Below are 25,925 nucleotides of genomic sequence, written 5' to 3' on the forward strand. Positions count from 1 at the left end.
TTCTCTAAACAGACACACAAAAAAGGATAGTCCCACGATTTGCTCGAGTCACTTGGCGGTTTTACATTGGATGATAAGCCGTTAGGGAATTGTAAGAAGCCATTCCCGGTTAGCACGACAATAGACGACTTATATGCACCTTTGCACCTTCTTTTTTTTACATCATTAAAGATTAAAACCAAAAATATTTTTAAAACACACCTTTCGTAAATATTTATAAATCTTCTTGCTTGCTAACTTCATTTTACAAGAACGAGCACTGATTAATGAAATATTGATTGAAAATTGTCAATTACAATCGTATTACATCATTTTTTTTAATTTGTGACCTTTTGTTGTTGTTGTTGTTGTTGTAAATTAAATGTTTTCTACGGAGAGAGTGTCGTTGAGGGCGCTATTAACTCAATTTTCAACCACTTTTAGGTTTCTGCATATTGATAAAAATAAGTGTACCTTTTCATTTTATTTTGAATATTTGCACAGCAGGTTGCTTGTGTGCGCTGGTATTCAATTTTATAGCCCTGTTTTTGCTTGTGCCATTGTCTCATTTCGTGAACAAAGGTCCACATACCATTGTTTCAGCTTCAGTTGGGTAACTGATTATAAAGGAAACGCAAGGAAACAATGGTATGTGGACCTTTGTTCACGAAATGAGACAATGGCCTGCTTTTTGTTAACCAGCATTCTTGAAAATGAGCAACATAATGATTGTTGACTTAAGGCGATTTAATACCCTGATTTTTATCAGTACCCATCTTCTTTTTTTTGTTGCAAATTTATGAAGTATATAAATATGTTCATCATCTCATGTCCTGAACTTATAAAATATCTCTACATACAAAGTGGTTTTAAACCATTTTAGAAAATCATTTTAGCCCTATATATTTTTTTGTTTACTGTATCCTGGTAACTGAGATGTGTGTTTCATAACAAACCATAATTTATTCTATTGAACATGTCCAAGTAGAATACATGAATAGAATACATTAAATCCTTTGTTATACTATCTATAAAAATATACTCACTGATTATAACACTGAATAAATTAAATAGGCCTAAATAATCTCTTCCACATAGACAATTTAATACTACACCATGTATGTATCTCCTATAATATGTTGTTAGGAAAAGAGATTAAAAAAGGCTATAAGGTCATCAAAGGTCAGGTTATAGGTCAATTGGTTCAGGTCAAATTCAGGCATCAATCTTGAATACATGTGATAGTCTTTGATATCATACATGTCATAATGAGGCATCCATTTTGATATTTTGTCTGTTACTGGATATATAATGGAAATGTGCGAGGTGGATATACTAAAATACCTTGGGATGTAAATGGTGAGTACAATTTAGATTGCCTAGTTGAGTTGGATTGGGCAAATAAATATAAAATAGTTACCAAAATCACACAAATGAAGCTTACGGAAAACTACCTAATATGGTGGTATAGGTGACAAAAAATACAATCTTTTTCAACATTGCTGTAGTGTGGTTGTGGTAACCTGTTACATATGGCTTAATTAAGTTTCAGTGACATAGTGTTGCAAGTTCAAAATACAAAATATAGCTCGACATTGAAAATAGAAGCATTTTAACCGGTTCCTTTTTGATAGTTGTGGAGCACCAAGTTCATGAAGTCATAAAAGAAATCAGGGACCACTTATTCCCATTTTACATATCAACATTATTTCCCTAATGTGTTAGCAACACATATCCAAAATTTTAACGAAATCCGTTGATAGTAAGCTTTCCAAAATGAAGTGAATTTAAATCATCAGTGATGTACCTCCTTTTGGCTTCTATCTTCAAAAGCATGTAAGCTACATTGATACCGATGCCACCAATAAAACGAGAAGATTTGCCCCTTCATTTTGCATACCACTTTGTCCAATTTTTTTGTAATTTCTTCATAAAATGCAAAAAAAATGCAAAAAAAAAATCAATGGGTGTAGTACCCCCTTAACACGGTTTGGATATAATTTCTTCATATTTTTGGTGTTATCTGTCGTTTACATATCCTTCCTAAAACACAAAAGTGCGACTATTTCCAAACACCTAAATTAGCTAAAAATTTAGGACATGTTACAAAACTATATTTTCTAGAATTTCATAGAATAGTTTAAATGTAGCTTGTACCGTTTTTTTGTGGCATCCTTCAGAACGGAGCGGTCCGTTACTAATATAGCTCAATATTTTCGGTAAAATCTCAAAGGTCCACATACCATTGTTTCAGCTTCAGTTGGGTAACTGATTATAAAGGAAACGCAAGGAAACAATGGTATGTGGACCTTTGTTCACGTAATGAGACAATGGCCTGGTTTTTGTTAACCAGCATTCTTGAAAATGAGCAACATAATTGTTGACTTAACACGGTTTGGAAATAATTTCTTCATATTTTTGGTGTTATCTGTCGTTTACATATCCTTCCTAAAACACAAAAGTGCGACTATTTCCAAACACCTAAATTAGCTAAAAATTTATGACATGTTACAAAACTATATTTTTTAGAATTTCATAGAATAGTTTAAATGTAGCTTGTACCGTTTTTTTGTGGCATCCTTCAGAACGGAGCGGTCCGTTACTAATATAGCTCAATATTTTCGGTCAAATCTCAAAGGTCCACATACCATTGTTTCAGCTTCAGTTGGGTAACTGATTATAAAGGAAACGCAAGGAAACAATGGTATGTAGACCTTCGTTCACGAAATGAGACAATGGCCTGCTTTTTGTTAACCAGCATTCTTGAAAATGAGCAACATAATGATTGTTGACTTAACACGGTTTGGAAATAATTTCTTCATATTTTTGGTGTTATCTGTCGTTTACATATACTTCCTAAAACACAAAAGTGTGACTATTTCCAAACACCTAAATTAGCTAAAAATTTAGGACATGTTACAAAACTATATTTTCTAGAATTTCATAGAATAGTTTAAATGTAGCTTGTACCGTTTTTTTTGTGGCATCCTTCAGAACGGAGCGGTCCGTTACCAATATAGCTCAATATTTTCGGTCAAATCTCCATTCAATTAACACGGGGAGTTGGCTAGCTATGAGCTAGCTATGCTTTGCCCTCACTCATATTCTACGAAAGTGCGACTATTTCTGAACATCTAACCTAGCTGTAATTTTAGGTCATGTTAGAGAAATATATTTGCTAGAAGTTTGGAGAATAGTTTAAATATTGGCTGGTTATTTTTCACACAGTGATGTTAACTAGGCAAATGCAATATACTTCTAACATACACTATTTGTAAAGTCGCGCGTCAATGGTGAGAGCACTGTGTATTGTGTATAGGAAAACGGACAGTAACTGCAGTATGACTAAAAGCTGCCAGTTGTAAGCTTTGATTGAGGTTTCGTTACCGGAAATCGCATTTTATTCATTCACGACTTTTTAGTGTACGACAAGCTGTCTTTACCATTTAAATTTCTTGAGCATCTCGCGGGGGGAATTTCATGATCAGCACTCAGTTTTGTGATAGAGATCTCTCATCGGGGAGATTTAACGATCGGTAATCTGAAGGAACGATTCTGAGGTAATTTAACTAATATTTGCGTCACTCGACTTTGAAGTCGTGTGTCCCTCTTCCAGTTGTTGAACATCTTTTGATTAGATGGTGTGTGAAATGATACTGGCATGACTGGTAGGCAGCCAACAACTCCCAACATAAATTTGATGATAAAACCATTCACATGGACCAGAAGCATATGCCCGGAGCATATGCCTGCTGACTGTTAGCACTGAGGAGGCAAGTTTGCTCCTTGGCTCAAAATACCGGCATAAAGTTGACCAAAAGTGCATATACATCATCTTACTTTGACAGAATGTGGCTGAAAAAATAAACAATGGGGCATTTTGGTGAATGGTGGGGTGGGGGGTTTGCCCCCCAGGATTGATGCCTATAGGTGTGGGTGTAGGGGTGTGTTTGTGGGGTGTGTGTTTGAGGGTGGGGGAGCATGGGGGAAATATCTCCCAATAAAAACCCAAAATTACAACAAAAAAATCACTTCTTGCAGCCACTGCACTGCCCCCTCCCACCGCACACACCGTACAACACCACATTAAATGGTCAAATCAGTGGGGTTTCTTTCAATTTATTTTGTTATCTTGGCTTGAAGAATATCAAGATTGAAATTTGATGGGAATAATACACTATAAATAAGGAAAAAAAAAAAACCAAGTTTGTATCCTGTAGCGCGCACATTTCGTTTTTGAAAAAAAAAACCTGCAAAAAATCTAAAAAAATAATATAAAACACTACTGGAGTAAACATTAACACATCACACAACAAACGAGCTTAGTGAAAAACAATTGGAGTAAACATCACACATTTTTTTGATACTTTTTTAATCTGCAGGTTGAAAGGGGATCATAAATATTCTTGAATATGAAGAAATATGATTTTTTTTTTTTTTATCGGAGAGACCCACTGTAAATTTCCATTCCAATTTGCAGCAAAAAAGGGTTTTTTTTTCATTTGAAGTCATGGATTATATAAAAAAAAAAAAAAAAAAAAAACCCATTTTGCATTTGAGTTTTTTGACCTGCTACAGGAAACAAACATGTTTTTTTTGGCCTAATATTGCTTTAATATAACATAAATAATAAATGTTCAGAAACATACTTGAAAGCATATTCCTTATTTTCTTGCATATTGCAACTTAAGAGTAGTATTGCGTACCAATCAAAGAAAATCAAAAATAGTTGGCAGACTTCAAAAAATGGAATTTCTTCTTACTTTATATCAGGATGCAACTTTGGTCAAAGTCTACAAAAATCAAAATTATTTCATCACTGCACCTTCGCTACCATAGCAACGACCAAAACATCAAAATGACCGGTTTTAGACTATTTCGGCACTTTTACAAGGCTAAAAAAATAACAAGTTTCAGGATTCACCATATAAAGGAAAAATAGAAGTAAACCTTGAGAGTTCCACGACATAATTGGCAACATCTAAGCTTTCTAAAAATACAGTTGTTTTAACAAACAGTCTGTCCTACTTGGGATATTCCATTGTTTCAAATAGGGGTGTTTTCGTAATTTTTGACTTTCTGAAATATAGCAATATTCAATGAGCTGTAACCCCCAAAGTGGTGCTTTTTATATGTTATATTTTTCAGTGTGGCTGGACTAGATAGTACTGTACCCAAATAAATAAAAAAAAGTTCTGGTAATTTTAATATAGACAAACAGTGTTGCCATAAAGATAGGTATTTTTCCATAAAATAAGAGTTAGACCAGGTTAAAAATGTTACCACACATGAACGGAAACATTCTCACATAGTTTTTCTGGTCCAGTTTTTCATGAGCAACAAGAATTTATGAGGTAAAAACAAAAACCATGTATCCTGAGAACTTCCTGTGAGGGCGCTTTATTCAAAATGGCTGCCAAAATCCAATGAAAAGCTACTATACGCTTAAAAAGGTCGCATAAAAGATAAAAGTGACTAGATTTCGGATTTGTATTGATGAAAGTAATGTATAACTATGTCAAGGTATTAATAGAATGGTACCAACGGGTCACAGTTGGGAACGCTTTTCAAAATGGCCGCCAAAATCCAATGAAAAGCATATATATGGTTAAAATAGTCCAAAAAAACGGACTGCCACCCATATTGGTTGGTGCCCCCTCCCGTATGATAACTGGTGCTACGCCACTGTATATGCTTGACCAGATTTTGGTTAAGCATTGATAGCAGTAATGTAAATATACGTCAAGATATTAATAGGAAGGTGCCAGGAGGTCACAGCTGAGGGCACTTTTCAAAATGTCGGACCAACCTAGTACACCGTTAAACTTAAAATAGTTACTTAAAAAGAGGTATAATTGACCAGATCTTGAATTAATATTGATCCCAGTACAGTAAAATTAAGTCAATGTAATAATAATGAAAACGTTGCATTCTCTGAAAAGAAGATAGCTGCACTTTGAGTCTGCTAAAACCTTTTCCTTCTTTGACACCAATAGACTGCTTTGTTCTCGATGTTGGTAAAGAAACTGTTGAAATCACAAGACAACTGTGATTACCTGGCGATAACTTTGGATGTCATTAGTGTCATACCTCTTGTTTGTCTCTCAACATACTTGATGCTTTATGTCAAGGAAAAATGCAACAATGATCAATTGTCTTGCATATAGGCCTACTGGCAAAAGCGAAATCCTCATACATGACTGGTAGGTGTAAATGTCCTGACTAAAGTCATCGGGTCAACGGCACATGCAATGCCAGTTGCCTCTGCTGTAACTTCAAGAAGCAAAGTTAAAAAGTGACACACTGGCCTATTCAAAACAACACGGACTAGACATCTGGTTTGAGAGTGGTAAATGGCTAATTTGTGTGTGCCTTTGATTTTGCATCGGGCCTGAGATTGGAATTCCAGTTTCCTTTCTCACGAAGTAAGGGCTAAGAGTAAAATTGTACAATTGTGTTTGGGAGTGGCCTTCTCTCTTTTCTCTTTTTCCTAGCTATTTTCTTCCATTTCTTGCTTTGTTTATCAAGCTATCTAGGCCAGCATGCATATATTAGCCTACACTGGCTATCCAGGCTTGTGCATTTGTATGAGCTTGGAACGGTCCATGGTTTTCCATGGATTAGCATGTGTTCCTCACGGACCAACCTGGGTAAACAAACAAAAGAAAAGGAACAAAAGAAAACTGAAACAAAAGAGCTGACAAAAATACAAGTTATGAAAAGTACAGAGAAGTAAAAACTGAAATAAATATTGCTTTAAAATAAAGCTTCATCGAAGAAACTGTGTTGTCTCTTTGTTGCGCTTTGTTGGAATCTTTTTGCACATCGTATAGGCCAATTAATTTGTCACTTTTAAAACTGGACCTTCGTCTATTCAATTGCTTGTAACTTTTCTTCTTGAGGTCACATTGGATTCAATGTGGTGTCATAATGTGCAGGATTAGATAGTGCATCTATTACAAAAACCAATTTACCCCAATATGGTTAAGTTTTGAAATAATTGTGCTTATTTTTCCAAGTGTAACTTGGATCGGGGGCTCTCAACTTTAGAAATGACGGGTATGTGCCTCGCGAAGTAGGGGCATATCGGTAACAAAGCGTTATTTTAAAAAAGGGGGTCATTGGGTACAAACAAAATAAAAAAGGGGGTCATTGGGTATAATATTTTGAAAAAAGGGGGTCATTGAGTATAAGATTTCAAAACATGGGTCATCGGGTAGAAATTTTTGAAAAAAATGGAGCAAAATTTGAAAGTTTTGACATTATTTTGTTGCATTTTGATGATGTTCTTCTAGAAAAAAGGGGGCACTGGGTAGCAACAACCAAAAAGGGGGTCATTGGGTATGACTTAAAAAAAGGGGGTCATCGGGTATGACTTTTAAAAAAGGGGGTCATCGGGTATTAGTCGACTTTAAAAGAGGGTTGACAGGCACATACCGTCGCTTCCAAGGTTGAGTGGCCCCCTGGGGTAAGGATACTTTCTTAGTGCAGTATATTTAGTTAATATGTTGCCCTTTGTGAACATAAATTATTCGTGTGGACATTTTAGTGGTCATCTTGACTTGGTGACTCGTTCTTTTGCACCCTCAAAACGATAACTTAGAGGTGACAATGATTGAAGACTACGATTACATCAAAGACAACTATTTCAATGTTTCAAATATTTTTTTCAATAGCATTATCTGAGGCTTTGTGGCTGATTATACTGTACTTTGATAAATATTAATCCAAATTCAGTTCAATTATGCCTCTTAAGTGACGGTGTACCATATATATAAGCTTTTCATTGGATTTGGCAGCCATTTTGAAAAGCGTCCTCAACTGTGACCTCCTGGTAGCTACCTATTGAAATCTTAATTTAGCGTTACATTACTGTCATCAATACTTAAACCAAAATCTGGTCAATTATACCTCATAATTGACTATATGGTAACCGGATAATGCTTTTCTTTGAATTTTGGTGGCCATTTTGAAAAGCGTCCCCAACTGTGACCTCCTGGTACCTTCTTATTAATATACCGACTTATCTTTTATCCGCCTATTTTAAGAGCATAATTGCTTTTCATTGGATTTTGGCAGCCATTTTGAAAAAAAAAGCGCCCTCACAGGAAAGTTTTCAGGATACAGGATTTTTACCTTATACATCTTATACATATTATCTTGTTCCTCAGTTTCTCCTTTCATGTGTGGGACCTAGCTCATTTTAACCTGGTCTATTTGGCCGTTTTTCAGCATAGCTGTATGATAGGTAATAACAAGATGAGCAACAGCTTCACTGAGAGACGTTTTTTCTGGCAACACTGTCATTAAAATATTATCAAATCGTGTCTCACTTTATGGTGTATAGATGCCAATTTCTTTTGGTACATTACCAACCCTAATCAGGATTTTCAGTGAAAGTAAATGCTCAAAATCCATATTTTTCCACACTACCTTATAATGTCAACAATCCTAAAAAGTTCAAAGTTTCTGGCAACACTGCTCTCCAGTAAAACAATTACCAGAACTTTTTTTTCTATAGATAGGTAGACCAATACCTTATCTACCTACCCTGCAAAAAATAATTTAAAAAAGCACCACTTTGGAGGTTACGTCATTTTAAAAAGATCATTTTTTCATAATTAAATTAATGAAAAACACCCCTATTTTACAAAATGGTATCTACCATATTGAAATAATTAATTGTTTTGTTTACTTCATTCTTGGAAAGGACAAGGATGGATACTTCATTGTATGGGAGAAGATTATTTTAATTCACGTTCTTCATACAGAAATATGACCTAATATTTAAGCATTTTTCCAGTTGTGAAAAGGGTAAAAATAGTGAAAATTGGGTCAATTCATATTTTGGCCGTTACCATGGTAACCATAGATGAAGAGGTAAAATTTTAACCAAATTTATACATGTTGACTCAATGTCTAACCATGTGCAATGTATAAAGAAAATCGATTTTTTTGAAGTCTGCCACCACATCTTTGATTTTTATACACAAGGTCTCTTAAATGGTTATATTGCATTGTGTAGACTTCCAAATCAAGTCATTGCTTATATATTTTACATTCTTTAGGAGTGTAAGGTGTTTTTGTCTGACAATCACGCCTATAAAAGACTTGATGTAAAATTAGTCTAGGTACTTTTAACAAACATGTTTTCTATTCTATTTTATAACCAATAGCATCCATGAGCCTCCCACACACCAACAAAATTTCATGAAATAAATACCACACACAAAATTGAGAACATACATTATTGAGGTACTTACATAATTGAGCTAAGTACCATAATATCTTGGCCTATAAACAAATCCAATTTCACGCATTCCTACACCTCAATGGCAGCCATATTTGGGTCCCCGTTGGCTCCATCTGACCTAAAATGTGAAATGATGCGGCCTTGGAGGGTATTTTAAACTTTATTCTATCACCCGTGTTACACGTAGACAAAAGAATGATGACAGTTCACAACACAAAAGAATCTAACATCAAATTTTAAGCGGGTTTAATCCACCCAATTGGGTACTCACAACACCAGTTTGGTGCATGCGGGGACCCAATAATGGCCGACCAAATCCTGACAATGACTTGTTCGACTTGACAATGGCTCGTTGGATTCGTCTATACTCTAGATTCTGAATGCATAGACATGTGTCTTGTCAATTGTGTGTCCTGCAATGACACTTGAAGTAGATAGAGTACAATTAACAAAGTCAGAATGGCATAAAAATTATACAACATATATGGCATATGAAAACATGCCATTGCCGGATATAATTACTCATCTAATTACAAAAGATCATTTTAAGTTATTTAGTAATGAAAAAAAAAAAAAAAATTATGGGTATGGGTGTAAAGAAAATGAATTTGAAATTTCATGGAAATGGTGAATTCACCTTTCCTACATGAGTTTGGAAGATAATATCCATGACTATCTTCTTGCACGCTATTAATGATGCCTGTGCTTAAAATGTTATTGATGACTGATGAGAACACCTCAGGGCAGACAATTTATCATCATTAATGCAAGGAGCAGTGCTAGATTAGTAGTAATGTCAGCCTTCAAGTGTCATACGATCCATCAATGAATGAGATATTATAGTATACATTATAACATCTCATTTAACAAGATATCATGATATTATAGATATTATAAATTATTGCTAACAGTCAACTCTCATGTCAAAGCTGGGAATATTGATAAAAATTAAAATAGGTTTAAAAGATTTTAATCTTTAGTTAAGATGTTGTGAATCCATAAGTATATAGTATACAAAAAATTAAATGTTTGTACAATGTTAAAGGGGGGTAACCCTATTGGTTTTGGATATGGATTGTCTTTAAAATTACATAATAATATCAAATATCGCCCCCTTTATGCTGCTTTGTGAAAAACGAGAGCATTTTCAGCGTAAATGTGAATAAATAGCCAAATTTGCAATCCAATACCTTGGTATACGTGAATTGCATTCTGGGCAGGCAAGCAACAACAACAATTCGCGTTCGTATGACGTACAATGCCCGGCCCGTATTGAACGGAAAATATTTGGTTTGTTTTTTTTTTTTTTTTTACCGTTTCAGAAAAAAGGAAATAAAATATATTTCCCCTTGCAATATGTACATTTCAAATGAATATAAAAAGTTTGGGTTAAAAATGGAGAAAAAAACCTTCCGGTACCGGGTTTTGAACCGGGTACCTCTCGGTAAGTACAAAGCGCGCTAATCAATTGAGCTAAACAGCCCACTACGTGAAGCGTGGAAGTTTTATAATTAAATACGGCGCACAGTCTCCTCAGCAGTTAGTGTGGTTTGCATTTTCACAGAATGTGTATGACGCGAAACCAAAGTAGCTGTTGAGGAGACTGATGATCGCTCATAATTCCCTGCCCCAGAATTCGGAGTAATTTTAGTATTTACAAACTGGTAACCTGTAAAAACCGCTGTGTTTCGTGATTTCTCGGAAATACATCGACTTGGAGCGTCAAATTTCAGGATAGTAATGAGAAAAATAGTATCTATTATGTGATACCAAAACCTCATCAACAATGAAAAAAATCGGGGGATGATGCTGTCGATCGGGTTACGGACCTTTAAGAGTATTTTAATGAGGTGCAATAGGGACTGTTCCATACATTCACCCATATTGGGTGGAATTTTCTTACCAGTGAAGAAACATTTAAATGTTTTATTTGTTCAGTTTTCAAGCTGCTGTAGCCAGAGTGGGGATGTTGGGATGCAGGTATCAATTTCACTTGAGTAAATACTGTATGAATTTTTTTATTCACCACTTTGTTTCATGATCTACACCAGCTTAGAGTGGGCCATAGTGTGGCGATCCCAGTAGTGCGAGACCGGGTTGTGCACTCATACCTTAGAGGTTCTGGGTTTAATTATTCGCTGTCATAGTGCATGTTAGAATATGACCGTTGCTAGGTCAACTGGATCACGCTTTCTTTGTTACGAACCACTGATCGAAATGATGACAACACAAAGCCTATGGCATATCAAAATTCGGAACAGGTGTATGGGCCCAGGCTTGGAGCAGTAACCAGTGGTTACTAACGTGCACTACGACAGCGAATTCTCTAATAAAGAAAATGATACCGAGATATTCACCTTATGGTGTACTTGAAATTACTTTCACTCACTTTCACAACATTAGCATAACTTGTACAATGTAAGTTGCAGTTAGTTTCAAAAAAAGTTGTGTATGTGTGGACCCCAAGCCTGGACTCATCCAATCTGTTCCGTCATAAAAACAATCCCTTGTTCTTGCTACTGCAAGTGTGCCTGTTTAGGGAGGCCAGTTTACAATGTATATCTATGGTGCGGTAAAACTAATGATATTTATATAAACTAGTTATCATTTGTTCTTTATTTTACAACACTAAATTCCATATTATTATTTTGTTGTTCCATGCAGGGCCTCCCATACTTGAAAGATGCAGAGTCTGTGATCGGCTATAAAGTGGATTCATTAATGTGTATGCCTATTAGAAATAGTGAGGATGATGTTATTGGTGTAGCATTGGTCCTTAACAAGACATCAGGAAAGGCATTCACAGAAGATGATGAAAAGGTAAGACAACTCTCTTAGAGTAAATTTCAAGCTACTTCACTGCCCAAATTTTTTTATGTTTCTATGCGCCAATTTGAAAATGTTATGAAAATATTTTGTGTTTTGGGATGACTCATTTTGCTATCAGCAGTAGATGAATTATTTTTCTCCCAGCAGTGAACAAATTATTTTTATTTTTACCATCAGCTGTAGATAACTTTCTTGGCTTTCAACAGCAGATGACATATTTTGCTATACGCCATAGATAACTTTATTTGCTCTCAGCAGTAGATGACTTTTTATGCTATCAGCAGCAGATGATTAATTTTCCTATCAGCAGTAGACAACTTTATTTGCTATTAACAGTAGATGACTTATATTGCTATTAGCAGTTGATATTTGCTATCAGCAGTAGATGACTTATTTTTTATCAACAGTGACCTATTTTTGCTATCAGCAGTAGATAAATCTATGTTCTACCAATAGCAGATGACTGTATGTGCTATCAGCAGTAGATGACTGTATCTGCAGTAGATAACTTATTTTGCTATCAGCAGCAGATCAATTATTTTATTATCAACAGTAGATAACTTTACTAGATATTAACAGTAGATTAATTATTCTGCTATTAGCAGTAGATGGATTATTTTGCTATCAGCAGTAGATGACTTATTTGCTACCAGCAGTAGATGACTTATTTTGCTATTAGTGGTGGATATTTGCTATCAGCAGTAGATGACTGTATTTGCTATCAGCAGTAGATAACTTTGTTTGTTATCAACAGTAGATGACTTATTTGCTATCAACAGTAGATAATATATTTTTGCTATCATCAATTGATATTTGCTATCAGCAGTAGATGACTTATTTTGCTATCATCAATTGATATTTGCTATCAGCAGTAGATGACTTATTTTGCTATTAGCAATTGATATTTGCTATCAGCAGTAGATGACTGCATTTGATATCAAATAGTAGATGACATATTTGCTATCAAAATTAGATGTCATGTTTTACTATCAGTAGTAGGTGACTTATTTGCTATCAGCAGTAGATGACTACATTTGCTATCAGCAGTAGATGACTACATTTGCTATCAGATAGTAGATGACATATTTGCTATCAGCAGTAGTTGACTTATTTGCTATCAAAATTAGATGTCATGTTTTGCTATCTGTAGTAGGTGACTTATTTGCTATCAGCAGTAGATGAATTATTTGCTATTAGTAGTAGATGACTTATTTTGCTATCAGCAGTAGATGACTTCTCTCAGCAGTATATTTTTTTTTTTTTTATGGGGGGCATGGGAAAGGTAAAGTTAAGGGGGGAATCATGATCGGCAATTACTTATAGATAATTTTGCTATTAGCAGTAGATGACATATTAATATCTGCAGAATATGCATTCACTAGTTTAGACTTTGGGCAGAAAATGTGTTTTAAAGCCCATCTAACTTGAGTCAATCAAAAATCAAAATATCTAATTCAATTCAGTATCTCCCTAGGTACCCGTATATAGGACAAGCTAAGTGGTGTATAATGTCAGGTAGAAAATTGAACATAAACCACTTCCAGTAAATACCAGTATGTAAATTGCTGAAACACAACTGTGGTTTAGCTAGTATACCTCTGAGAAATCTCAATTGAAAAACAAACAGGAATTATAGACCTAAACTAAAGTAATTTCACACATCATAACACATTATAGTTTTGCCATCATGCATGCTGCTTGATGATTTCCACACAATATAATTTTGTGGTTATTTGAAACCAGACAGACTGACCTTTATGTTCCAAACCAGTGGTAACTGCTTCTGTAGCAGAAAACCCTATAAAATCCAAAGTCTTAATATATGATCTTTTTAAATTTTTAGATTTTCATTTTTTCTTCCAAAATGATAAAATAGTTAATATGCAATTATTATGAAAGTTCCCAATACATTTGGCTCTCTACGCAGCCAGTATGAGTTCACGCCCCTCCACGTGTGGAGGGGCGTAACTCAAACTGGTTTCGTGAGGAGACTACGACGATTTTGAGTTGTTCCGACATATTATCATAATTTGAAAAATTATGATAATATGTCGTACCGACAGGAAATCATCCCGTTTTACTACAAATAGGGCAAATTTGGAACATGTGTAAGTATCACAATTATGCCAAAAAATCAGTTTTGAAAAAAATAAAGGTAGGGCCTATATTCTGAAAAAAGATCGTACATTAAGGCTTTAAGATTTTAACATTTTTGTAACAGATGTATTTAATTTGCTAATAACCCATCCAAATGGAAAACATAAAACAGCCTAGATACAAAGAGTCAGAAGCCAGAGCCCGTCAGTACAATACTAGGACATCAATGTGAGGTATTTGCAGTGATTTATGAAGTAAGCCATTATGATCAAATTGACATATTTTTCTAAAAATAATCAATTCATGGCTAAGGTAGGCAAAATATTGTTTAAAGTAAGTCACTGATTAAAGGGGCATGGTCCAATTTTTCTGTTTTCTTCTTTCATTGAGGCCTACCATTAAAACAATAGGTTTCCAAATAGTGAGTCATATGAGAAGGCCTAAAAATCTTAAATATCTGGGCAGCCAGTATCCCACAGGGAGCAAGAAGGGAGAAAAAGACACTTCTCACTGGGGGAAGCTGCCCCCTTTACCCCTCTCTCTGGCTACATCACTCTCCCCAATTTGCATCACTCCATCAATCATGAGGTTGGTCAGCTTGATATGCTATGAACATCCTGTATATCCATGTACGATTGTACTCACAATGTTAGGAACATCGTATACACATTTGACTAATATTTCAATCATATAAGAATGAAACAATGGGACACTACGTGTATGTTATCACACGATGGCGCAGCCCAACGAGTGTGATAACACACTTATACATTGGTTACAAACATATATCAACTTGTACCCCCTCATTATCACTGTAATTGATGTTATGTCTTGAAAATCATAACATTATTCACAGGTGGTCTGATAACACACTTATACATTGGTTACAAACATATATCAACTTGACAGGTGGTCTGATAACACACTTATACATTGGTTACAAACATATATCAACTTGTACCCCTCATTATCACTGTAATTGATGTTATATTCACAGGTGGTCTGACAGTTCTGTGTGTTCCCTGTCGTGTGCTCCCAAGGATTATCATTGCTGGAGTGGATGTTATGATATCAGATATATTCCCTCAACTTTCAGCACACTCTTTGAGTGAATTTCCTCCGTTCATATCACAAAACACCGCATACCAATGTATAAAGTCAGATATTGTCAAAAATACAGCACCTTAGTTAATTAAAGGCCTTAAGTTGGAGGGATGAGGCTGTGGATCATAACTTATTTTCTATGACATCACTGTTTTAATGAAAAATGAGGCATTCAAGGCCAGATAAAATTGCAGCTGCAATTTAATGACCAGTTATTTGCTATTCATATAAAAAAATCAAAGTATCTGTGTTTATAAAAAAAAATCTTGATTTACGATTACCTATAAATTGCGTTTGAATTGTATTCCTAATAAGTCGGACCTTGACTGAATAGCTTGATGAACAACAAATCGACTTTCATTTTCAAGGCTATATCATTAAAGCATTATTACGCCAATATGGTCATAATTTGATTTTTGAAAATGATTTATTCTTTATTGGAGCATAAACAAAAATTTAGGTTAATATAATTGTTTTCTTTTGGATAATCTAATATATTTTTGCTGCCAAGTCTTGCTTTTGATTGCATTGATGTAACTAGAGTAATCTATAATCTCCTCAACTATCCAATTTTGTCTCTTGGGTTGCAGTGCACTAGAAGTACAGTAAATTTTTAAAGACTTTGAATATATCAAATGGTGATTTTAACCCTATGAGAACTACCTGCCTATTGGTCAAAAAGAAGTTTTCATTATCAATTGGACCAATCTGCAACATTGTTAGAATAATTTCACCACCCCAAAAGTTGTGGTGAATTATTTGCAAAGCTCCATTCTGATTGGTGGTTAAAGTGAATATATCACATAATTGACCAATCGGATGGAAAGGTTAGATCGGCAGGTAGTGCTTAGGGGGTTAAAGAACACTATCCACGCAAATAGGGGATAATATAGAGGGAGCCCTGGCTGAAATTTGATACACTTTTGATACACCACTTTTGATACGTATGAAAAATGTATGAAATAAAAGGCTTTGAATTGGAACCCTCATTTCATACACTTTTATGTATCAAAACTGTATCAAATTAACATTGCATACACATTTTATACATATCAAAAGTGTATCAAATGCCAAGATAATGTATCAAAAAAGTATCAAATGAAATGTATCCTTTCATTTCATACATATTTGATACATAATTATATCAAAAGTGTATCAAATAAGTAACTGTATCAAATCAGGGTTCCAATTTAAACTGTATCAAATTAGCTTTCAAATTTTTATCCTTTCATTTCATACACATTTCATACATAATTTATATCAAAAGTGTATCGAATATGTTACTGTATCAAATGAGGGTTCCAATTTAAACTGTATCAAATTAGCATTGAAATTTTTATCCTTTCATTTCATACACATTTCATACATAATTTATATCAAAAGTGTATCGAATATGTTACTGTATCAAATGAGGGTTCCAATTTAAACTGTATCAAATTTTCGTTGAAATTTTTATCCTTTCATTTCATACACATTTCATACATAATTTATATCAAAAGTGTATTGAATATGTTACTGTATCAAATGAGGGTTCCAATTTAAACTGTATCAAATTTATGTTCAAATTTTTATCCTTTCATTTCATACACATTTCATACATAATTTATATCAAAAGTGTATCGAATATGTTACTGTATCAAATGAGGGTTCCAATTTAAACTGTATCAAATTTGTGTTCAAAATTTTATCCTTTCATTTCATACACATTTCATACATAATTTATATCAAAAGTGTATCGAATATGTTACTGTATCAAATGAGGGTTCCAATTTAAACTGTATCAAATTTATGTTCAAATTTTTATCCTTTCATTTCATACATATTTCATACATAATTATATCAAAAGTGTATGAAATATGTAACTGTATCAAATCAGCGTTCCAATTTAAACTATCAAATTAACATTCAAATTTTTATCCTTTCATTTCATACACATTTCATACATAATTTATATCAAAAGTGTATCGAATATGTTACTGTATCAAATGAGGGTTCCAATTTAAACTGTATCAAATTTATGTTCAAATTTTTATCCTTTCATTTCATACACATTTCATACATAATTTATATCAAAAGTGTATCGAATATGTTACTGTATCAAATGAGGGTTCCAATTTAAACTGTATCAAATTTGCGTTCAAATTTTTATCCTTTCATTTCATACATATTTCAAACATAATTATATCAAAAGTGTATGAAATATGTAACTGTATCAAATCAGTGTTCCAATTTAAACTGTATCAAATTAGCGTTCAAATTTTATCCTTTCATTTCATACACATTTCATACATAATTATATCAAAAGTGTATGAAATATGTAACTGTATCAAATCAGGGTTCCAATTTAAACTGTATCAAATTAGCGTTGAAATTTTTATCCTTTCATTTCATACACATTTCATACATAATTTATATCAAAAGTGTATCGAATATGTTACTGTATCAAATCAGGGTTCCAATTTAAACTGTATCAAATTAGCGTTCAAATTTTTATCCTTTCATTTCATACACATTTCATACATAATTTATATCAAAAGTGTATCGAATATGTTACTGTATCAAATGAGGGTTCCAATTTAAACTGTATCAAATTAAGCGTTGAAATTTTTATCCTTTCATTTCATACACATTTCATACATAATTATATCAAAAGTGTATGAAATATGTAACTGTATCAAATCAGCGTTCCAATTTAAACTGTATCAAATTAGCGTTCAAATTTTATCCTTTCATTTCATACACATTTCATACATAATTATATCAAAAGTGTATGAAATATGTAACTGTATCAAATCAGGGTTCCAATTTAAACTGTATCAAATTAGCGTTGAAATTTTTATCCTTTCATTTCATACACATTTCATACATAATTTATATCAAAAGTGTATCGAATATGTTACTGTATTAAATCAGTGTTCCAATTTAAACTGTATCAAATTAGCGTTGAAATTTTGATCCTTTCATTTCATACACATTTCATACATAATTATATCAAAAGTGTATCAAATATGTCACTGTATGAAATCAGCGTGCCAATTTAAACTGTATCAAATTAGCATTGAAATTCTTATCCTCTCATTTTATACACATTTTATACATAATTATATCAAAAGTGTATCAAATATGTCACTGTATCAAATCAGCGTTCCAATTCTAATGCTGGCCAGCTGGACCGCCCTATTTTTGATACATGCCATTTGATACACCTTTGATATAGTTTTTTGATACACTTTTGATACAGTTTTTTATACAATTTTGATAGTTTTTTTGATACACTTTTGATACAGTTTTTTATACACTTTTGATACAGTTTTGATACACTTTTGATACAGTTTTTTATACACTTTTGATACAGTTTTTCAAATTTCAAAATTGGTCCAATCAAGCTCAAATTCAACAAGAATTATCCGTACATGATCTAAACATATTTGCAAACATTAATGACCCCAAAGTGAAGGGGTCAAAGGTCAAATTTTGAAATTAGTCTAATCAAGCTCAAATTCAACACTGCCCTCTACTGCTAATGCTGACCTCTAGCACTTTCCCCCATCACGGAGCAGCTCAATGCACTTTCCCCTATCAACGTTCAAAATTACAACGCAATAGGATAAATGTGTGAGAAAGTCTTGCAAAAAAGAAGCAAAACTTAACCAAAATGGAACATACATACATCAGAAGGCCTGCTTGGAATGCAGTGCTTGTCACTGAAGTTGTTACCCTCAATAAAGAGACAAAAGGCTACCAATAACATCTACTATACAGGCATGTGCTATATTCATGCTTAATACATATACATTGAGGCCCTATATATAATATATAGTAAGCTTACCTTATCAGAACAAAGTCAGATATTTCCTCTTTAATCACAGTCCCTGATTACAACTACATTGTAACCTAATGTGCAGTCTACAAGCATGTTTGTATCGTCATCATGATAAATAAAACACCATAATTTGCTCTAAAATACAGTACATTTCCAAATGCAAATCCTGGTGTTAACTGCATACGTGCCACATGGGCAAATTTGAAAATGATGAGTCATTATCTAGACATGTGATCAGTTATTGATACAGTTTTGATACACTACAAAAGGTCAGTTTATGAAAGCCCAATTTGATACACTTTTGATATACCTCTAGCCACCCAAAATAAACTAAGTCCAATTTAATACGCTTTTGATAGACTAAAAAACAAGCAACGTCCAATTTAATACACTTTTGATACACTGTATGCAGCCAGAATTTGACTAAGTCCAATTTGATACACTTTTGATATACCTCTAGACACCAAAAATTAACTAAGTTCAATTTGATACACTTTACATACACTAAAAAACAGGCAAAGTCCAATTTAATACACTTTTGATACACTGTATGCAGCCAGAATTTGACTAAGTCCTATTTGATACACTTTTGATATACATCTAGCACCAAAAAGTTCACTTTGATACACTTTACATACACTGAAAAACTGCAAAGTTCAATTTGATACACTTTTGATACACCACAAGCATGGCCAAAATTAACTAAGTTCAAATTTGATACACTTTTGATACATTTTTGATACAGTTAGGTGGTATTTGATACAGTTTTGATACCTTATATTTTCAGTTGATACATTTTCAATACACCCTTTGTATATCAAAACTGTATTAAATTGCTGTTTGATACAGTTTTAATACACTTTGATACACTTCTTGCTGTATAGAATTTCTGCTAGGGAGGGGTGTGGGGCTGTGGGCTGTATCTACTCAAAATAACAATTTTAAAAAAATCAAAACTTTGTACTAAAATATCCCAGTAAACTTTGCACCACCTAGACACAATTTTACTTATATAAAGTCCAAATGAAACATTTTGCGGTTCTGACATTTCCTGCCAGGATTTCCTGTGGTTTAGGAGAAAAATCTCACATTGATATGCAAACCTGTATTCTGACAAGGAAAAATAGGACTTGATGATACTAATAACCTAAATACTGAGCCAAATCAAGGACTAAGTTAGATCTGGCAGGACGGTTGAAATATAAAGACATGTATTTTTGTCTGGAAAAAGCAATGGGCTACTCCATTTGAAAGTCACACAACCCCTGTGAAAGATTTGGTTAAAGTCTTCCACAGAGGGAGTAGGAAGATTTTAATAGAATAGACAATTGGGTAACTTCCGTTTGAAATACTCACGCCAGATGTGGAAGATATAGGTAAAGCCAAAATACAGGGGGAATATGGGTTTCAAAATGGTTAACACTGACTATAAAAACACTCCTCCTGTGGAAGATATTTATCAAATTTTCCACAGTGGTAGTGTGGATGTCAACTGGAATGGCCCATAGCAATTCAGATTGAAACATTTCCTTATTAGTTCTGTCAAGGTCTAAGCTAGAGTCCGAAGTTTACCATTTTCTAAAATCCATTTTCCGTGTTGTAATCCGTGTTGTAAAATTTGTAAATCCGTGTCATGAATAAAGCTTAAAATGTATAAACAATGATATTATGTCACAATAAAGTGTTCAATATCGCGATCAATATGCTCTGATTGGAATATTCTCACGATAATAGGCCGACTCTTACGATGTTTGGAGGGATATAGGGGGTTCCAGAGGATGATTTAAGCACCACGCCACTGTGTTGACTTGCGGTTAGCACAGCTGTGTGAGTGAACATGGCACCACTGCTCGCACATTGCATTGACTGGCATGGTTAAATTTGAATTTGGACTGATATATTTACAATAAAAACGCATTCAAAATGCTAGTCGATTTCACATTTTATGTTACCTACAGAAGGTGTGAATTATCCTTTATGCATACATCACTTTTGTTCTGAAATCGACCAAGTAATAATGACACACACACAATTCTTAAACAACATCTTTTGCACAGTATTCAATGGGATTTGAAAAGTAAAGTGGCAGTTGAAACTCTATTGATAACACGTTTGCAGTGCATGATGGGGCTTCCTTAAATCATCCTCTGAGGGGGTTCATGCCTTGGTAATATACCTTTATTTCGGTATTATTAAACAGTATTTTTATCATAAAAATTGACACACACAACTCATGATTGTTTTTAACATTTATTTCTCTTATCTTTTAACAATTTTTGTCACATCATACAAAAATGTCATTTTCCGTGTTGTACCTCTGATTCCGTGATTTTTTTCCATTTTCCGTAAAACGGAAAACTTCGGACTCTAGTTTAAGCTGTTAGAATAGAACAGGAAGGAATCAGACTTAAATGGGGAATTTATCTGTATTTTGTATCTGCAAAAACAAACATCAATTCACATTGATATGTTTCCTTATTTATGTCCTGTTAACCTAAATCTAGGACCAAGTCAAGGTTTATTTGTTACTATTAGAATAGAAAGGAAAGCTGAAATAGAAAATTTATTTGTATTTTTGTCTGGCAAAGCAACAGCAGTCTTAGAAAAACGGTTCTAAGTAAAACCTAAAAAATGGTTCTTGAGCTGTCCTGTATGTCAGAAAGAACAATTTTAGAGTGAAAAGGGTTCTGGGAAGGCTAGAAAGAACCCTTTTCTCTTGAGGGTTCTACATACAGAACAACCAAGAAACCTTTTTTCTAAGAGTGTATGTTCTGTTAACCCCATGAGAACTACCTGCCGATTGGCCAAAAAGAAGTTTCTATTATTAATTGGACCAATCACCAACATTGTTAGAATAATTTCACCACGCAAATAAATTGGGGTGAATTATTTGCAAAGCTCCATTCAGATTGGTGATTAAAGTGAAGATATCATGTAATTGACCAATCAGAGGCAATGTTAGATTGGCAGGTAGTGCTCAGGGGTTAACAATATATCTTGAGACAAAGTCAAGGTTTGAATTAGGCAGAAAGGTTTATCTCTAAATCCTGCCCTAAATAAGGTTTAGATGTAGCAATCAAGAAGGTTCTAATACTATAGGAAATGTGATATTTAAAGCCATATTTTAACATTTCTGTAAAAATAGATTATCATTTATTTTCCATAAAATGTTAGCTTTTACTGTCAGATATGTCCCCTTTTAATTTTGAGCCGAACAAGTAAGGTAAAGCACAGAAAATTGGAATTTACTACTAGCGCCCATGCTTGTTACTCCCGTGGTTGTAATACGGTACGATGTTCTGGGTGTGTGTATGTGTATCCCGCACGCCGTGTACGTACTGTGCATACGTGTTTGACTAATATTTGCGTCGTAATAATAAAACGCCGGTTCCAGCATTTTATTCAAAATCTCGGATTTTGACAAAACTACAGTACCTAAAGTCTTGATTTTTGCAGAGTATCTTTATTGACTAAAATACATTACAATCATGTAAAAAAACAGAATTAAAATTTTTTTTGAGGGCGTTCTGCTCAGCAAATGTTATAATATGGCTGTAAGTCTATAAATAAGTCAGAGTGTCTGATACTGTGTTGGTCATCACTTTAAGTAGATAATCAAACGCCTACTTGAATATAATGTTAGAATTGATGTTGTTAAGAAGGCCATACACATCTCATGAATTGATACTGTCACATCCTATCATCTCAATGTCACATAATGTATTTCTGTTATTATATGGACCATAGACTGTAAAAAGAAATTCAGTCTATGAATGTACACAATAACAAGGCAAAATGTCCAAGGACATTTCTTAATGGTTTCGTATCAGTGATATTTATACTATATTACATGTATAATGCACATACATTTTACAGAAAAGGTTTAAATATTGGTTATATATAAAGGGTATAAAAACGTTTTGATAACATTCATACTCTTAAAACATTTTTGAAAACATGCTGCAAAACATTTAAACAGAATATCATATAACTGTCGACAAAATATTTTGCAAAAATGTTTGCCCACAATAAATTTTACAATCACATTTTAAAAACATTATGATCTTTATATAACCTAACATTTAAGTGTCATTAAAATGCTTTAAAGAAACGTTTTAAGAACATTATGTGTTTGCTGGGTAATCACCTGCAAAATACAGTGAAGGATAAAGTGTATGGTGGTGTGTATCGGCACTCTGACGACATACCGGCATATCAGCCATTTTTGACAAAATGAGATCAGTTAAGTTTCAAAATCTATATATTAAGCCACTCCCATTGTGGCCTGTACACCATCCGCGATAATGAAAAGGCGTAAAAGGGGTAGTTTTTCGTGGGTAAGCACGATATGCGCGTAACGCGTTTAGGGTGTCAAAAACATGAAATACTGGAAAAAAAGGTAGCAAAATTGCAATTGCTAATACGCGGAAATGAAATTTAGGGTATGAAATTTGATGCAAGGAATAAAATCCCTGTTTAGGGTGTGAAAACACCTGTTTAGGGTATTGTTTTAGCCAAGGGTTAAATCCTTGTTTAGGGTGCTTTTCAAAAGTTGATTATCGCGGATGGTGTACAGGCCACAATGGGAGTGACCCCGGTATTCATTCAAGATAAGGGACATTTTAATCGAGGTAATGTATATGACAATCCGTTAAAAGTTGCAAAAACTTCAAATGCTATTATCTGAAAATGGCCATTTTTGTGATACGCCACTATGTCATCTGAGCGACGGTATGTTAAGGGTTTATTTAATCACTTAAGTTTCAAAAGCTCTAAAAGTTCATGCACAAATTTCATCACCATAAAAGGGTGTGTGGAGAAGATTTAAGTAGGGTCTTGGGGAAATGTTGTGGAATGACTTGTGCACTTTGTTCAAATAAAATTACAGTGTCTGTGTAATGTGGGTCGGCAAATTTGTTTTGAATGAGGGGGTTGTTTCTAACAATTAGTCAATAGATAACCAATGTAGGACAAATAGTTAACCTATGTCCATATTGGCTGAGTTTTTTTACAGTTGTAATACAATATACACCCAATTACAAGTATCTTCCACAATATTCAAGGTGTCACCCTCCGGCCAAACAAAAGTGTTAACATCAATATCACATCTTTTGTTTAAAAATATATCACCGGTTATCATTCATCAATATCTGACCTTTAAAATCAAGGTGTGAGCTCGAAGATAAATTGCTTTTATCATAAATGGAACACTTGAAACAATCCAGTATGATATTCAATATCACTATCTCATATGATGTCAAAGACTCGATACGAATATCAAAAATGTGTCTTTGTAAAATCGAGTTGATCCAGAATTCTAGTTATCATATTTGCACAATTTACTGTTTTGTCTTCTGATGGAATTGACATAAGAAACAGTTACGTCATGTTTGTACGTTTCTGTCAATCTAGATAGTCTATTTTCAAAGTAGAAATAATATTTGCCAAGTAATATTATTATATGGATCATTGAAATCAAAACAAAGAAAAGTCCAGAAAAAAGTTTTAAAACTGACGAGAGAATTTAAAGTAACAACTGCAATCAATTTGTTTTCTTTTATCGCACAAATTGCATAGATCAGTGTAGGCCTACATGTTGTATGTACCTTAAAGTAATTGTTGTGTATGTTTTTACAATCGCAAATTTCCAATTTGCGAGTGTTCTGTTTTTGGTCAGTTCTTCTTTCTTTCTTCTGTCAAACTTTTAACGAGCCATCGTAGCCATATGCTTTAGGCCAATGTGACCATATTTGGTCACAAGGACCATTGGGTGGGGGCACAAATGTTACATGAACAACTCTGGGTCAAAGGTCATCCAAAGGTCATTATGGCCAAAATGAGATTTTCACTAAAAATGCTTCTTCTTCCACAAATTACATAACACAATGTCGTCACTTGCATACCTGTATTGCCTTTAGCCAGTGTCTAAAAGTTGTACAAAGAATTGGGGTCAAAGGTCATTAAGGGGGTAAAATCTTACAATTGCAATATCTCAACATCCGTGAGGGGTATGGGTCTCAAACTCGGTGACAACAAATCTCATGACCAGAGGAACATTTTACAGGGGTCAGGTCAAAGGTCATGCAGAGGTCAAGTTTTAGAAATGCATTTTCTGTACATCTGTAAGGGGTGCAGGACTCAAACTCTGTGACAACAAACTTAATGACCAGGGGAATATTTTGGAACACTTTGCAGGGGTCAGGTCAAAGGTTATCTATTGTCAAATTTTATAATTTCCTTTTCTGGACATCTGTAAGGGGTATGGGGCTCAAACTCAGTGACAACAAATCTCATGACCAGGGGAACATTTTGCAGGGGTCAGGTCAAAGGTCATGCAGAGGTCAAATTTTAGAAATGCATTTCCTGGACATCTGTAAGGGGTACGAGGCTCAAACTCTGTGACAACAAACTTAATGATCAGGGGGAATATGTTGGAACACTTTGCAGGGGTCAGGTCAAATGTTATCTGTGGTCAAATCTTATACTGTAATTTCACTTTCTGTATGGGGCTAAATTTCGGTGACAACAAACCTCGGGAAACATTAAGGTCAAAGGTCAGGTCAAAAGGTCATTAAAGGGTTTAATACATGCCTTGCCATTGTCTGTGCTCTGTGAGCGCAAATTATCTCTAGTTTGTTTTGTTTTTGTTGTTTTTTTCAAATATTTTCTTTGTCGTCAATGGGGTTGTCCGAGACCCATTTTAAAGGAATTTAGTTTGCTTTAGGGAATCCACCAGGGACTCTGTTGACTATGTTTTGCCTTTTTTCTGCTTTTGTGTGTTTGCTTGCCTGTAGTATCAATCAAAATCAAATCAAACAACTGCTTTTAAGGGGGGTACTA

At 34.0% G+C, this 25,925-nt stretch overlaps 1 protein-coding gene across 1 annotated transcript in view; it reads left to right on the top strand.

The window, feature by feature from the left end:
* LOC140157685 (dual 3',5'-cyclic-AMP and -GMP phosphodiesterase 11A-like) overlaps positions 1-25,925 on the top strand; it is a 147,605-nt gene that overhangs the window by 54,550 nt on the left and 67,130 nt on the right. Inside the window, exon 2 of the mRNA XM_072180926.1 lies at positions 11,897-12,052. Within this exon, the coding sequence (XP_072037027.1) occupies positions 11,897-12,052 (156 nt within the window). The remainder of the gene's footprint in view (positions 1-11,896; positions 12,053-25,925) is intronic.

This window comes from Amphiura filiformis, chromosome 1 (assembly GCF_039555335.1).
Source record: "Amphiura filiformis chromosome 1, Afil_fr2py, whole genome shotgun sequence".
NCBI lineage: Eukaryota > Metazoa > Echinodermata > Ophiuroidea > Amphilepidida > Amphiuridae > Amphiura > Amphiura filiformis.